Source organism: Haemaphysalis longicornis, unplaced genomic scaffold, assembly GCF_048455015.1.
Source record: "Haemaphysalis longicornis isolate Haplotype H1 unplaced genomic scaffold, Haemaphysalis longicornis Haplotype H1 scaffold_12, whole genome shotgun sequence".
NCBI lineage: Eukaryota > Metazoa > Arthropoda > Arachnida > Ixodida > Ixodidae > Haemaphysalis > Haemaphysalis longicornis.
In genome coordinates, this window is record NW_027526225.1 from 5,468,239 (window position 1) to 5,483,026 (window position 14,788).

Consider the following 14,788-nt stretch of genomic DNA (forward strand, 5'->3'; position numbering starts at 1 on the left):
CGGCAACGGGAAGCGTTGGCGGTGCGCCTAGTAACGGCAAACCCTAGGACGATGCCGGGCCCGCGTCGCGGCGCTTAAAAACCGTCGTTTTGCAGGCACAAATAAGGTTTTCCCTAATCCTATCCTAAAAAGCCCTTTGTGTACCGTTCGCCCCTCGAGAATACGCTAGCCAGTGTTCGTGGCGGGACCAGTGGCGTATATTCTCCACGCCAGTGCACGAGCGCTCGCGGCTCGAGTGGCGAAAACAGAAATGCTCGCGCTCCAGGCGCCGAGTTCGCGCTGCCGGTTGCAGCCGCTACTAGCGCGTGCAAACGCGGCCCACTTTGCGAGGAATGTGAAAGCATGCGGCAGAATAACAGTAATATACCATAACCATCCACTGAAAAAAAAAATCGCTGCGAAAGAAGGTAGGCGGCGCCTCTTAAGTTGCCGCCCTGCAGCGCCCCCACAACGTCCGATCTCCTTCAGGGCGCGTGCACAGACGTTCCCTCGTGGTAGCGTTCGCGCCCTCGAAGACTGCTGCGTTCAAGAATCCCTTGTGCCTCGTGGACTTTCGCCGGCTGTCAAGGTGAGACAAAGGGATGTTATTACGCGTGATTTCGCGCCGCGAGGTGTGCGTAAATGTTTCAGGAGTGAGGCGAAAACTTATTCGTTGCGTGGCCGCACAATAGCGTCGTTCAAAAAGCGGCCGATCTTGTTGATGTCTGTAGAACTGCCGCTGCATCGACGAGGCCTGAGGGACAGTTCTCGCGTCCCACTTGGATCCTTGGAGGAATGGCGCTTTGCGGGGCTGTGTTATCTCGCGATTCAAAATCTTAATCTCTTTCATTCACGACTCCGGGTTTCATAGCTTCCTTGAAGTTCCTTCAGCGGCGCCTTCCCTTTCCCCTCCCCAGTTTTCCTTCTATCGACAACAACAGAGGGAGATGGTTCCCAGGAACCCCGGTCATTCTTTTGACGTGTTTGAGCTCTAACCACAACGTTTCTCGGTCCCCGCAGACGCCGGCTTTCTTGTGGCTCGCATGGCCGCTGCTGCGCTCCTACGCTTCATTGCCTTTCTTCGTGTCTGAACATTCCCAGCATGGCAAACAGAGCAGCCGACCGGCATTTTTTTTTTTTTTTTCTTCAAGGGCGGCCGGAGTGGACAGCAGGGCACGCGCCCGCGAACGCTCTCTCCTCGATATCACGGGATGTTTCACGAACCCGGATGGCACGCGCTTCGTGGCGCGATTTCTCCTCGCCGGCTATCGCCTTTAGGAAAAGCGCCGATTCGAAACTGCGAGGAACGCTCGCGCATCGGTAGATGCTCCTGCAATATACACACCGCTTCGCACCGCCCTCGCAAGCTTTCAAATCGGCGGCGTCGCAACTTTATTGTTTCGATTTATTGTTTCGACTTTATTCTTTCCATTTTCCTCGAACTTGTTCCGTCTCATCGTACCACTTCAATGCTAACCCACAGTTATTACACCGATAAAAATTTTTATTGCCGGTCTATGACGTCACTCGTGCCCATTCTACGTCACTATGGCGCCAAGTTAGAAAGTTGTTCAATAATTTGTTGCATTTTTTCGGTCCAAAAAGCGTCTTCGCTGCTGGAAGGGAGCTGTATGAGTTACCTAAGTGTATTTTTGCCAAACAGAACGTCGTATTTTGTCATCATGAAATTGTCATTTTACGGTTTGTTTTCAAGAAATTTTGTGTTTGTAGCTTTTTTCCAGGAATTTCATTTTTAATTCGTAATTTTTATAGCTGGTCGATCTACTTTTGCGTTGGTGCCATGTTTTTTTTTTTTTTTTTTTTGCTTCACGATTCACTGCAATATAATAGGTCGTGGTCAAGCGGTGCGCTAAATGATGCAGCGCTTTTGTGTTAGGAATACTGTCGAGCGTACATAGTGATTTTAAATATAGGAGAGCAGTTTCAAGCGTTCGAAATGCTCGAAGAACAATACCCGAAGGCCCTTGGTCCTTTTTTGAACCGAGAAGTTGTTGTTTATCGACGCTTTTATGAGACCAAATGCGGTAATACAGCCGCAGCGATGTGGAGAGGGCATAGCCTAGCGAGGGGCGGAGCAAGCGCCAAGCACGCCTGCCGCAAGTTAAATGAATCCTGCTTGAGCAATACGCTTATATGGGCAAAGCATTTGTAAACTGCTAATTCTGGTGGAAATGTTGCTAGTTGTCAACATTGTTGCGCAAAAAGGAAACATTAGGGATATTTGAGGCGATTCAGCAACACATAAGGGATATGCTCGTAGTCACAAAATATGGAGACAAATTGAAGAACCACCTGAGGAATACCAAGCTCATATAGTATGAACGCCTCTTCGAGGATATACTTGATGCTTCATTGGAAACGGAGAATGTGATAACGGGCCACAAGATAAAGCACACAGCCGCATGTTGCTCGCTTGAACGTAAGACGGGTAGAATCAGCGGAAATGGCAAGCTTCATGAATAGGCATTTCACAAAATCAGGGGCTTACATTGCGGAGACCGATCAAGGTAAATGTAGTGCTGTATTGGAATCGTCACAGCATACAAACTCTATTTAAGTCCGACAAACGCGAGTTAGGTGCAAACTTTTATCCTTTACCTAAAAACAACGTCGCATATGGCAATTGGTGGTGTTGCATCGTATCCCGCTAATTACATTGCCCCTGAAATTAGTGACGTTCTAGATTTTATTATTCATTTCACATTATCGACTACAGTTTTTCTCCAAAAAGTGAATGTAGGGCGATTTAGGTCAATTCACTAGGGTGGTGGCCATGATCAGTTGCCCAATTACAGGCGAATCCCCGTGTTGATTGTATTTTCAAAAATATTTGAAGACGTAAAACGTAATAAACTAAGAAACTTCTTCAATGATAACAAATTTCATTTCGCCTTATCATTACGGCTTTCAAAAAAACAAGTCAACACCGCATACATTACTTAATATTGAAGGCAATATAGTACAAAATATAGAGCGAATCAATTACGATCGGATCTAAAACGCCTTTGACTGTATCAATCATATAATGCTCAGAAGTAGCGGCTGATCTAATAATTAAGTAATATGGAGCGATTTGTTGAACTGGATGGCGTTCCATTGGAGTTTTTGTAGATGGAACAAAGCGTTCCGCAAGGATCAAAGCTCGGATCATTGTTTTTTTTTATATATATTGGGAATGATATTCCAATCATACCATGTACACCCCACATAGCCATATATGCAGATGACGCGAACATAGCTTTTTATAGTAGCAGTGTAAGCGAACTCTAGTATGAAGTAAATATTTAGAAATGTTGTGAGACTGGTTGCATGAAATAACCCACAGCTAAGCATCCAAGAATACCTGTATCAGTTTGTGGCCAATAAATATGAAAATATATCCAGGCATTCATATTGAATATGGTTCCATAAAGAATTATCTTGGCATCCCCATATCGAACACTAAAGCAATGAAATTTCAAAGAATATTGGCGTTCTCTACTGATCGAGTGATTTATTCAGGGTCCACTATTTCTTCCGGGTCCACCATTTGTTCAAAAAGAATGGGTTCACTATTTCTTCAAGGCTGACCAAATTTATTATATGAAGCTTTTACAAGTCATACACAAAAACTTATTGTGGCAATTATAACGGCAATAGCACTATATATTCCCTCAGGCTTCCCAAAATACATAAACCGAAATTAGGAACAAGCTAAGGGAAGCAGTCTTTTTTTGTTTCAACACACAGACAGACTAAACAAAGTTGGAGACCAGATTTATTGTGAATACACAAGAAGCCAATCAAGAACACAGGCGAAGGAACACCTTTTAAGTCGGAATTTCCTCTTCAATGGCTATAACTGTAGATGTTTCTAACACTTGTCGTTTAATGCGCTAGTTTTGTAATTGTGTCAATGTTTCAAACACAATAATAGTTTTACTGTGCTTGTTCTTTTGTATTTTATTATACTATACATTGATGTGCTTTAATGTACTTTCTCGTACATTACCCTCATTCTTCCTTATTGTTTGGGGATGTACATATTGCTTATATTTTTTTATTACTTATACACTAGATTTTTTAGCTTGTAAATTTTCCCTATACAGGAACCTGAAATTTAATTATGCTGCAACCAATACATAGACAACCTATAATACAACCTATACAGTGTACTGTACCAAAGGGGACTAGGGCCTGTGAAAGGCTTTTGTAGCCTTTAGTACCAGCCTGCCTCCCTCTACCTTCGAAAAAAATCTTTGAACATATGAATTGTTTAACTTTGAACGTATGAATTGTTTAATATGAATTGAACATATGAATTGTTCAAGTATAGTTTTTTTTTCTTTCACTATTGAGCTCTGGAACTTGCTACCCGGCGATACTCGCGGGCTCCCTTTAGAGCAGTTTCTGAGTGCAGTATCACATGCGTGCTAAGTAGAGATTTCCATGTTCTCTTGCTTTCTTTGGTCTTGCCTTTGTTCATTCTGTGTCTTGTGTAGTATTGTGAACCACAAATGTGTGCCATACGCTCGTGGTTTTGTTCCTGCTTGTTATCACCTGATCATTTGTATGTCCACTCCTGCAATAGCCCTACTGCAGTATGTATAAATAAAAATGAAATAAAATTGTTATGTTAAAACAAAATGCGTGGCTGCATAACTTTTGAGATAGCAAGTAAAAATATTACGCTGTGAAAAACAAAAAAAGCGTTCGCGGCGCCCCCTCGTGGCCCTGGTCCGAGTTCAAAAGTAACAAAAGGTTTTAGTAGGTGGCGCGAGTAGTGGCACACGACAAAAATGGATTGGCGAAAAACGAGCATCCATGTGCTAGCTTTGAGAAGTTCTATAAATCCTATCCTTGCGATTAGGGATCGCCAGGCAGCTTCGCTCTTAACATCAGCGGACGCGACGTTCAGTCAGTGAAGGGGGGATATTTTTCTTCGAATCTGCTAAATCCATGAGAATACTTTTGATATTGTAGCTTCATATCGCGCGGTTTAATGTTTTTTTACATGTGTACCAAGAAAAGGTGTTTTCTCTAAGTCAAATCATTGGCATCCTTTTCAGACCAGGTTCGGGACGTGGCAACATGGATGACCAGCCGCACGTCGACTCACACGGCGGCGAGACGAGCTGCGGAGATGCGCGGGAAAATGTCCCGAGAAGCGAGCCACGGGTGAGAAAACAGTCCGCCCACGCACTGCGTGCAGGCAGGAATGTTCAGTTTCGGCCATTTGGTGTCCATTCCCAAGTGCCTCTTTCGAGTGAGCCCTGATTGGCTGAAATCAGACGATCAGGTGTGACGCGACACAGACAAGGCGGGGTGTCGTTTTCTGCGCACGTCATTGGTCAGACGCCTTGCAAGGGCCATTACGTCGCGATTGAAATAGAGAAGAAGGGGGAATTCTTGAAAAATACACTCATAACTTTACCCGAGGTCGTTAACCGGAGAAAATGTGACGTGCGGACGGCGTTTTCCCTTTCCACGTTGACGCTGCGAGGCAGGCACCGCCCGCCGTGATCGCTGGAGTTCGCTGCGTGCACACTCGGTTGGGATAAACCCAGCCGATGTCTCTTCCCTTACTTAAAACTCCTCTCCAACCTGGTTTTTTTTTCCCGCATACGCTTGGGGTTGTGCCGGAGGAGCACACGAACACCGTATATTTTTTTTATTTGCTAGCCATAAAAATTTTACATCACTGTGAGAACCATGCAGGAACTCTTCTGGCAGTTCATTTGCACGTATTGTCAGACGCGTTGCGTGAAGGCATGTTTGCGACGACTGGAAAGCTTAGTATTTGACCAAAGATTTCAAACTGCCCGCCGTGCACAAACGCTTTATTGCCGTGACCGCGATTGTAGAAGAAATGCAGCTCTCGATTATTTCGTTCTAGTGGGACAGATACGCCGCCCACTTGAGATAGCGGAATTTGTTGCTGCAAGAGAGGCAAGAAGTTTTACCATCTGTGAAGAGCCTCTGCACGTGCTACACGCGTTACACATGAGCGTAGCCTGTGCTGTCGTATACCGTCTTATCTAACGCAACGCCTTCCGCCATTATCGTGTGCTCCTTTTTTTACTGTAAACTAATTTAATCACAACTATTAAACTGCTCTAAATTTAAAGGATTACTGACACCAATATTTTATTTTTATTTTTTATTGCTTTTATATGATGCCTAATGGTCTCGCGAAACTGAAACGGCACTGTAAATACCTGAGCGCGCGATAATTATTTACATTAAACGGCCTGAAAATGGTCCGTTTCGCGGTTTCCTCCGCTTCCGATTCTGATAGCGCGTATGACAAAACCACGGTGTGATCTCACCGTTTTGTGCAGGCGTCTAAACAATCTGGAGGCCGGTGATAACGTTGTTTCAACCGCCCCGCCGTCGGAGCTGAGCAGCTGAGCTGCCTGAAGGCGCTTATATAGGCCTACCATAGCGGCGGAAATTTGGTGACCGCTCTGAATAAGTCCTGATTCCGGCTTCTATTGCGGTTCTGGGCTATACTCTTGGGTCCTTCCCCGCGTGCGGAACTTTATGTTTAGCAAGAGGGACTTTCTGGAAAGCGGTTACGCCTCTGGACAGGTGCATCAGCTCGTGAACGCGCCAACGCCCAGTCGCAGCTCACCCCGCCGGGCGTGTGACGTGACGTCAGCAGTTTCAGACGAGCGTTGTTGGCACATGGCCACGTCACTTCTGTTCACTACCACGGAGTGATGTCAGGCTGGTGGACATTTGCCGTGCTACGCTCCGATTGCTGTTTGTTCCATCGGCGGGATAAATGAGGTCAAGTTGAATATATATTTCACTCGTCCCAGGCCGCTTATATTTCACCCAGAGTATTCTGTTGAACAAGATAAAGAAGACGAAAGTTTCTTTACTCTTCTAAAAGAAGACGGTTACATGAGTAGATATATAGACGAGGGTCCTATAGTTGACACTGCACCGGGACACTCGGTATATAATCGCAAAAAAGAATACAGTGAATGCAGACAAAGACAAATTACAATGTCCTAATTTTTCGAGTTACACTTCTATAGTTCAAGTAACAACAGAGCAAATGAAGCGAACTGTGTAGTAATACTAACATCGTAAATTGGTCTCAGTGCCGTTCAAAAGTGACACTCAAGACGTCTACACTGGTCTGAGCTGTTTTGTTACAGAATGTTTGGGCTGTGCCACGTTAGTAAAATATGATGCACCAGCTCAGCTTGTGGACGACTCAACAAGTGGTTCTACTGCGCTTTTTTGACGACAGACCGCAACCTCAGTCGGCCACATCCGTTACACGACATTCAGAATTTATCTTCGAGGAACTTTTGCCGAAACGACCTCTCGCGAGCGTAGTGTTGCTGTTTCTTTCGGTGACGGGCGTCGGCGCGGTGCTGACGGTGCCATTCGGCGACTGGTCGCACTTTGTCTGAACTTGCTCCTCGTACAACAGATATATGTGCCAGGTCATTAAATGCAGCTGTATATAAATTTTTTGTAATTGTTCTGTTTCAAACATTCAGGGGCCTCCGCAAATACCAGCTGTGACCGAAGAACTGAGTCCTGCCCGGTCGCAGGAACTGTTGACCCACCCGGCCACTGAAAACACTGAGGTAAGAAACGGCTTGGACGCATTCGTTTGTTGGCTCACCCGGTTTGCTGAAGCATGTGGATTTGAAGTGACAAGCCTGCCGTTAGTCGTGCTAGCCTCTTCAGTAGTCGTTAAAGCTTTCTGTCTTCGAAGAGGGAGCGTACGAACTTAAGTTTGATTCATTCATATTTAGAAGCTTTATATCAAGGAGAGACCTGATGACGTATTCGAATTCTATTTCATTTGATTCGTTGCTTCGTGCTCGGAAACTGCGTCACGACTTCCGGCAGTAATGCGGGACGCAAGGGTGGCAGTCGCGAACAGTAGATGTCCCGGCCATTACACCGCAGATGAAGGGAGGGTATGAACAAGCAGCGAAATTCCCCGTCGTCGTCAACTCTCCCATTGCACGGCGGCATTAACCAGCTGCGGCGCAACGCGTAGGACACAGATCGAAGCCATTCGAAAGTGTTAGGGTGAATCGCAAAGCGCGCCATCTCCAGTGGAAACATATCAGAGCCCTTCAAACATATGGGTGGCAAAAGAAGGCGTATCTGGCGTTGAGCCCTCCAATCATGCTTCGCGATCACGATCAGTAAGAAGTGGTTATGTGTTCTAAGATTTTTTCGCGTATAATACCCGCTACACGTATTCGGCGTATCGCCTCCGCAAGGAAACAGCTGGTCACATCTTTCTGAAGGAAAACCTCAAGCTCGCAAGACAAGGCAAACGTGGGTTTTAGGTTATGACAAAGTAAAGGGGGGCTGACGGCAGACCACGTGGCGAGGATCAGCCGCCCACAACATGCACGTAAAATTTCTGATGTCGCCGGCTGTAAATGCACATGACTGGATTAGCCTCATAGCCAAATTACCCATAACACCTGACCATGGCGGCAAACTCGGTCCTTGACAGAACGAATTATGTAATGGGGAGTGCTTCAACGAACGCTATACAAAAAAAAGGATGGACAATTTCTCTAGCGTAATGCCGCTGTCCTCATTTGGAAGTCATGTTTAATATGGCTGTAGCAATCAATGCTATACATTCCCAAACAGCATAGTTTAATTTTAGAATATGTGGTGGGCTAGCAGAGACAAACCGTAGGCTTCTGCCGTGGTAATTCATTCTTATTGGGATTTACACTCGTATCGCTGGACTCGTAATCATCATAATCGCTTGCCCCTTAAGGTCTTCATCTCAAAGTATCATCGTTGTTATAGACAATTGCATTTGTAATATCTTCGGAGGTCACGGACCCGATTAACATGCTACTCGCTAAAAGTCATGAAGCGAATCTCGAAAACCGTTCTCGAACCACATAAAGAAAGCGGGCACGCGTGAAGAATATTTACCCGTTGCCACTATTCAGTTTACAATTTTTTTTTTGTTTGACTGGGATGTTGTGTTTCAGCCTCCTTCTCTAAAAAAGCTAGCGCTGAGTACAAGCTTATTTGCGCAGCCGCCATTGGCCGTTGCCTTCAGCCCTGTGTACTCCACGCTGTGGCCAGTCCCTGCACCTGTCTACGTGGTGGCGCAGCATCGCTCTTTCCAGCAGCCCAACCCTCAGGTGATGCTACGACCACGCGCGGCCACCTGGACGCCCTACTCCTCTGTCCCCCCTCAAGTGAGTATAGAGCGATTAGATGGGCGTCGCCATTTCAGTATCACGCGAAGCATTGCAGAGAGGTCAGAGTTCTTTCCTAGCATTCTACTTGTAATACTCAAGATGGCCATGACGAATTTCCCCTCTTGTGGCCCTATTTGAAATGCGGAAAGTGCGTGCAAGCCGGAAAATTCTTCAGAAATTCTGAGAATTGTCTACTAATGCGTCGATGCCGCTTGTCTTGAGTGCGAGTTCTTTACAGTGAATGTTTTTTTTGCTTTTCTAATTCCTGTCCGACCAGTTATCTCCATTTACGCTATTATAACGCTTACAGGTGGAACTTTCAGAAAATCTGCATTCTTGTGGAAATGCAGGGCGTTACACGTTCCTGGATGTGGGGGTACTCCGCAAAGAATGCTAAGCATAAAATATTGCATAGCGGCTTTGTTTTTTTTTTATTTCCTGGACCCCGGAGGTGTTGTTTTAGCAATCCAGGAATGCAATCGCTGCTCTTGTAGGCACAAGCTCGGTTAGCGAGGGCAACGAGTTTTGGGAAAGGGTCATCAGGTGCATGCGGGATGGCATGATGGGGAGAATGTGGCAACCCCTGCGGTTTGAACACTGTGGATAAAGAGAATAAGGCTGGGCCTCGAATTCAGGGCGCATGCGCGGTATGCAGGCACCTCACCGTTCTGACTCCGATGCCGCTGCTGCTGGTGGCCTTGGTCTGACAAGCGGCAACGCTGTGGGCACCTGGCAACCACAGGGCTTTGGTCACGTGGCACCACCCGAAGCCGGGCGCGCGGGTGCTGCTGCCGGCGGCCCGTCCGTGGAGGCCCACGGCGCAGCAAACGCAAAGGCCGACGGTATGCGCCAGCAGCGAGACCGACACAACCAAAAGGAGCGCAAGAGGAGGTAGGGTGCCACAACCATTTTGTGCCAGTGACTTTGTATTCCGTGTCCCTAACGCCTGCAAGTTTGTGCATTTTACAAGAGGGCATGTCACTCTTTTGTAGAAGCATTCCACGCCAGCAATAACTTCACTGTTGACCTTTCATCTAGCCAACCACGCCTTTTTGTTTGTTTCTAAACGCACCGTCCACAGGCTTAAAATGGCGAATTGGTCCGCTTTCACCTGTTCTCGCTTGACGGATGCCTCGCTTGACGGATGCTTGGCGGATGCAGGGCTCGCTTGACGGACGCCTTCTCGGGTCTGCGAACGGTCGTTCCCGGCTTGAACCGCAAGACCGACAACGCGACGGTGAGCGAACGAGCGGTGGAGTACACGCGGGTCATGAAGCGGGCCCTGGTCGAGAAGTACGGTCCGGTAGGTACTCTAGCTCATCATGGGAATTGGGGACGGGAACATTGTCAACATGACATGTTCATGGTTTCGTGCAGTGTGCAATAGTTGATATCGAAAAAACTGCAGGCATACCTTATACGACCGCTTGGTATAAGACAGATCGTAATGGCTGCTGAGGAACTGTCGACAAGGACAGCACACGGATGCTGTCCGAACTATCAAATGCCCCGGCTCCTCCACCGAACGATACCGGAGTTAACTGATTGAAACTGAAAGGTAACCCAGACGATGGAGAAACAATAGCGGTACTGAAGTACCTACTGCCCAGGCACAGTTCGGACACGCTCTCGTCTCGCGCCAAGCCGTTCCGATGGGTTTTTCATCTGTACCAGCACCTGGCGCATACGACTTAAAATAAATGTCCTTACCTGAGCGATTGACGCTGCACGTATAGGGTGGGATCCGGGGACAGGAGCTCCGTAACCGCGTGCACCCGAGGACACGTCCCTGATGGCTTATTAATGTGGAAAACTGTACTTGTTGGTACATGATCACAGAAAAATATCATGCGCCCATCTGTCTAACTATGGCGGTGGTTGAACGCGAAGCTTTTTCGTGATGGATTCATTGGTTGGCCAACCCCACATTGCATGTTCTACTCTAGAGTCTTCATAGTAACAGCGCAAATAACAGGAGACAAAAAGAAGAGGACACAAACACAGCGCTGACTAACAACCGATTTTCATTGCAAATGCTGGTGGTTTTTATACACACAGGGGCAAAAACTACAACAAGGAAAAAGAAGGAAACACTAAATTAGCACGTGAACACTGGAGAGGGCGGGAGCGTCGCGTGACTCCTTGATTAGGCTGTTTGCGCTGTTACTATGAATACTGTAACGTGGCGGCACGACAGATGACACGAACTGTGGCGAAGATTGATGAATGGCTATTTACAGTATGTACAAGATGACGATCACATAGCCAGCGCAGGGAACGCCAGCCCCTTCTTTGTCGTCGTCGTCGCTGGTCTTTGTAATGGCGCTGAGTGGCATTGCCCACCGCTATGCCCCATTACAATATGTAGCAACTCACCCAATCGTCCGTTTTAGCTACTCTAGACGGACGCACCACTTTTATTTCTACACCCACAGCAAGTCCCGGGTGTGCACTAGAGGCGCAACGTCTGGGTTTGGTGTGTACGGCGCGAATCGGTACCTGCTGCTTGGCGTCGGCTTCGACCATGCCGAAATGGTACAGTCGGACAGACTCCGGATTCGTAACGCGCGGAGCGCAGGTTTGATTTTAACCACGGAAGAATTCTTTTTCTATCACTTCACCCGCGGTCATTCACCATCATCGTGAGAGAAAGTTGATGTTTCTGCAGAGCGTAATGGCGTACGACGGCGCCAGTCAGGACATTGAAGCTTCGCTTTGAAACCAGCGCGAAAAGGAAACAACGGCAGAGAGAGATCGGCACGGACTGCGCTGAACTTCCAACAAGTTTAAATGCAAATGAAGCACATTATATAGATAACCGTTCAGTCAGTGACTCATCTGCGCATGCGTGGAAATTCTATTTCTTTTTGAGACAATGTGATTGAGGCCACGCTGACGCATGCCTCACCAAGCATTAGACTTTGTTCCGATGCCATAATTTCCCGTGACAGTAGTTTTTTCCACTTGCTAATGATGGAAGTGTTTTGCAACTTTGGTGAACAATCGTTACACTTCAAACATTGGCTTGCCAAAAAAACCTTCCGCATCTTTCTCCTCTCGCACATTTTTTTATTCTTCACGTGCTCCCTCAACCTATCGTTGACACACCACCCAGTCTGGCCCACGTACACTTTTACCATAATTTACCAAAGCGTAGCACAGTTTACCAAATTTCTTTACCAGTTTACCAAACAGTTTATCAAACCAAGTTTACCAAACCAGTTTACCAAACCAAGCTCAATTTATCAAACTTCTCTAAAGTTCAAAAAAGTGTACGCGGGCCAAACTGGGAGATGCGTAAACGGTAGGTTAAGGGAGCACGCGAACAATGTAAAAAATGCGCGAGAGGGGAAGAAACCACTGGTTAGGCATACGTTCACCCCACCACAGCAGCTCCAGAAGTGCTTCCGAAGACATCCCATTGACCCACAGACGCCCTCTTGACTTTTTGAAGCTCCTGCTTGTCCAAAGCTTTCTTGTTAGCCAGAACACGTCACCCGTACGCATTGTCCGCACCCCCATTTTCGAGCAGCGGGAGGCCGCGCAGTGCAGCTGAAACTCCGAGGACCAGCAACAGTTGGTGGTCTGGGCCTGCAGGACAGGAGCAGCCGCAGAAGCCCCGCTCTGAGGCATTCTCGCGTTTTCGAGTACGAACACCCTTTCACTCGCGATAAATTATTCCACCAACAACACCCACGTTTACCGACATTCCCTTCACCCTTTTTGGCATCTGGGCCTTCCTTCGAGCTAAAAGACTTGCAAGAGTAATTTTCCGAAAGCGCAATGAGCTGCGGCAATACAATATCGTAAGTTTATACTAGCATCAGACGTGAGCATCAGGCTCGGGCAAAGTTTCAGTAGCACCTACTTTCAATGTCTTCTCAGAAGAGAGTACTTTGGGTTGGGGCTTCCTGCCTCGTGGAATTGACGTGCTCCTCAACATTATGATAATGATTATGTTGATGATGATGATGATTAGAGGCTTCCCTTTTTAATCAGGGTACCGGCATGCGCCATCTTGCCTATCTTAGCAATTGAAATTTAGTTAACCCTCAACTCATATTTCTTTTTAATTTTGCCCTGCCGCTACCCCTGGCTGGGATGACACTTTATCGACTTCCTCCATGCTTTTTTCCACCAATGCTCTAGCCGCTGCTTAGTTATACCTACTGCTGACCAGTTAATGCTTCCATCAAATGCGAAGCCCAGTGCCTCAGGAATAAGGACTTTTCCCCCCAATTCTATCTTTATTAATAAACCTACATCAGCGCCATGTGCACCAATGCGAAATGTCTTTTTATACAACGATGGCAGCCAGGGGTGGTGGGTAAGAGATGGATTTGCCACTTTTGATGATAACTGCAGAGATGTGTAATTCGTGTTTAAACTGAAAATTTTATTGTTAATGATAGAAAAAATCAAGCTGCGCCGCCTACAAACTGTCATGCCCGTTATGATAGTCAGCACAGATATGCCGCCTACATTATAATTGTAGTGAACGCTGCCTTCTAATCATTTGCGTGCGCTCTTTGTGAATTTCGCCCCAGCGAGAGAAAGGGAGAAATAACTTTTATTTGCACCCGTCTAAAATGACGAGGGAGAGGGCATGAGCCTAGACCCCCGTTCAGCGAAAATCTTCCTCTTGGAGAAAACCCAATACTCGGGAGTGTTCAGGGGCACGATCCTCATAGTCTAGGCTGTGGCATTTTGTATCACTTTCACTTAGTTCCACATCAATGTATGCAATGACAAATGGATTCATTTTCCATCTGCCGTTACGCAATGAAGTTGCTGAGCCTTGCTACTGTCTGTCCCTTCATTAAAAGTATGCAACACTAAGACATAGAGCTGGCAGACATAAAGGGGCAAACGTCGGGTGGGTTGAGTACAGCCACCTAATGAGGAAAGCGGCCGCAAAGACACGCCATGTTTTTTCATGGCATCTACTTTGCTTTCTCGTACCGAGCAAACTTCTTTGAAACCACGTTCTTGTGCTCACTGTTGTCGGCGCTTGTTCCACTTTACATTCTCAAAAAGGGCTAGTTGGAGTACTTGAAACCAGCCACAGCCGCTCTGCGTAGAATGTAGATAGTCTCCGTGAGAGAGTACGCCTTTTTAAACTGAAAATCAATGGTATTGCATGGCATAAGCTTACTGCCAAAGGGACGTATGGATGTTAACTAATGTTTTAGCTGTGTTGGCTTTATTCAATATATGTTTGTTCTTTCATCTCTGTTGCCGCTCAGGAGAGAGCCAAAGAAATCTGTAAGGAGTTCGCCGACAAGTTCCATCTGGATGGACCCATTGGAGACTTCTCAGACTGAACCTGCCGGGTGACCTAAGGTCTGCACACAACGACTGCGGGCAGACTTCTTTCTTACGTCTCCTTTACTGCCATCTTGGTTTGTTTTCTTTGGCTTTGTTTTTATGTCGAGATTTCTTTGGAATTTTTTGTGACTGGTTTGTTAAATGGCGTTTGCTAGTTGTTGCATCTCTCATAGAATTTCACTATTGTGTACGCAGCAATAAAGACACTTACGCTCCTTGGCGTTAATCTGCCCTGAGTTTTCATTCATTCATTCATTCATTCA

At 46.6% G+C, this 14,788-nt stretch overlaps 1 protein-coding gene across 2 annotated transcripts; it reads left to right on the forward strand.

The window, feature by feature from the left end:
- Positions 1–5,049: 5,049 nt before the first annotated feature.
- On the forward strand, positions 5,050–14,737 carry LOC144161843 (uncharacterized). 2 transcript variants are annotated; one of them, XM_077692432.1, is made up of 6 exons: positions 5,050–5,157; positions 7,500–7,589; positions 9,030–9,194; positions 9,853–10,088; positions 10,359–10,500; positions 14,444–14,737. In XM_077692432.1, exons 1-6 carry the CDS (start codon positions 5,071–5,073, stop codon positions 14,519–14,521), a joined length of 798 nt encoding a protein of 265 aa, XP_077548558.1. In that variant the 5' UTR covers positions 5,050–5,070; the 3' UTR covers positions 14,522–14,737. The 2 variants fall into 2 exon arrangements, with proteins under 2 accessions (XP_077548558.1, XP_077548559.1); XM_077692433.1 differs by having other exon boundaries at positions 9,138–9,194.
- The last annotated feature ends 51 nt before the right edge of the window (positions 14,738–14,788 follow it).

Excerpts from the sequence above, each read along its gene's own strand:
- LOC144161843 (XM_077692432.1), top strand. The coding sequence starts at position 5,071 with ATGGATGACCAGCCGCACGTCGACTCACACGGCGGCGAGACGAGCTGC. Across the intron at positions 5,158-7,499 it reads TCCCGAGAAGCGAGCCACGG|GGGCCTCCGCAAATACCAGC; the intron begins GTGAGAAAACAG and ends TCAAACATTCAG. Across the intron at positions 7,590-9,029 it reads CGGCCACTGAAAACACTGAG|CCGCCATTGGCCGTTGCCTT; the intron begins GTAAGAAACGGC and ends TTATTTGCGCAG.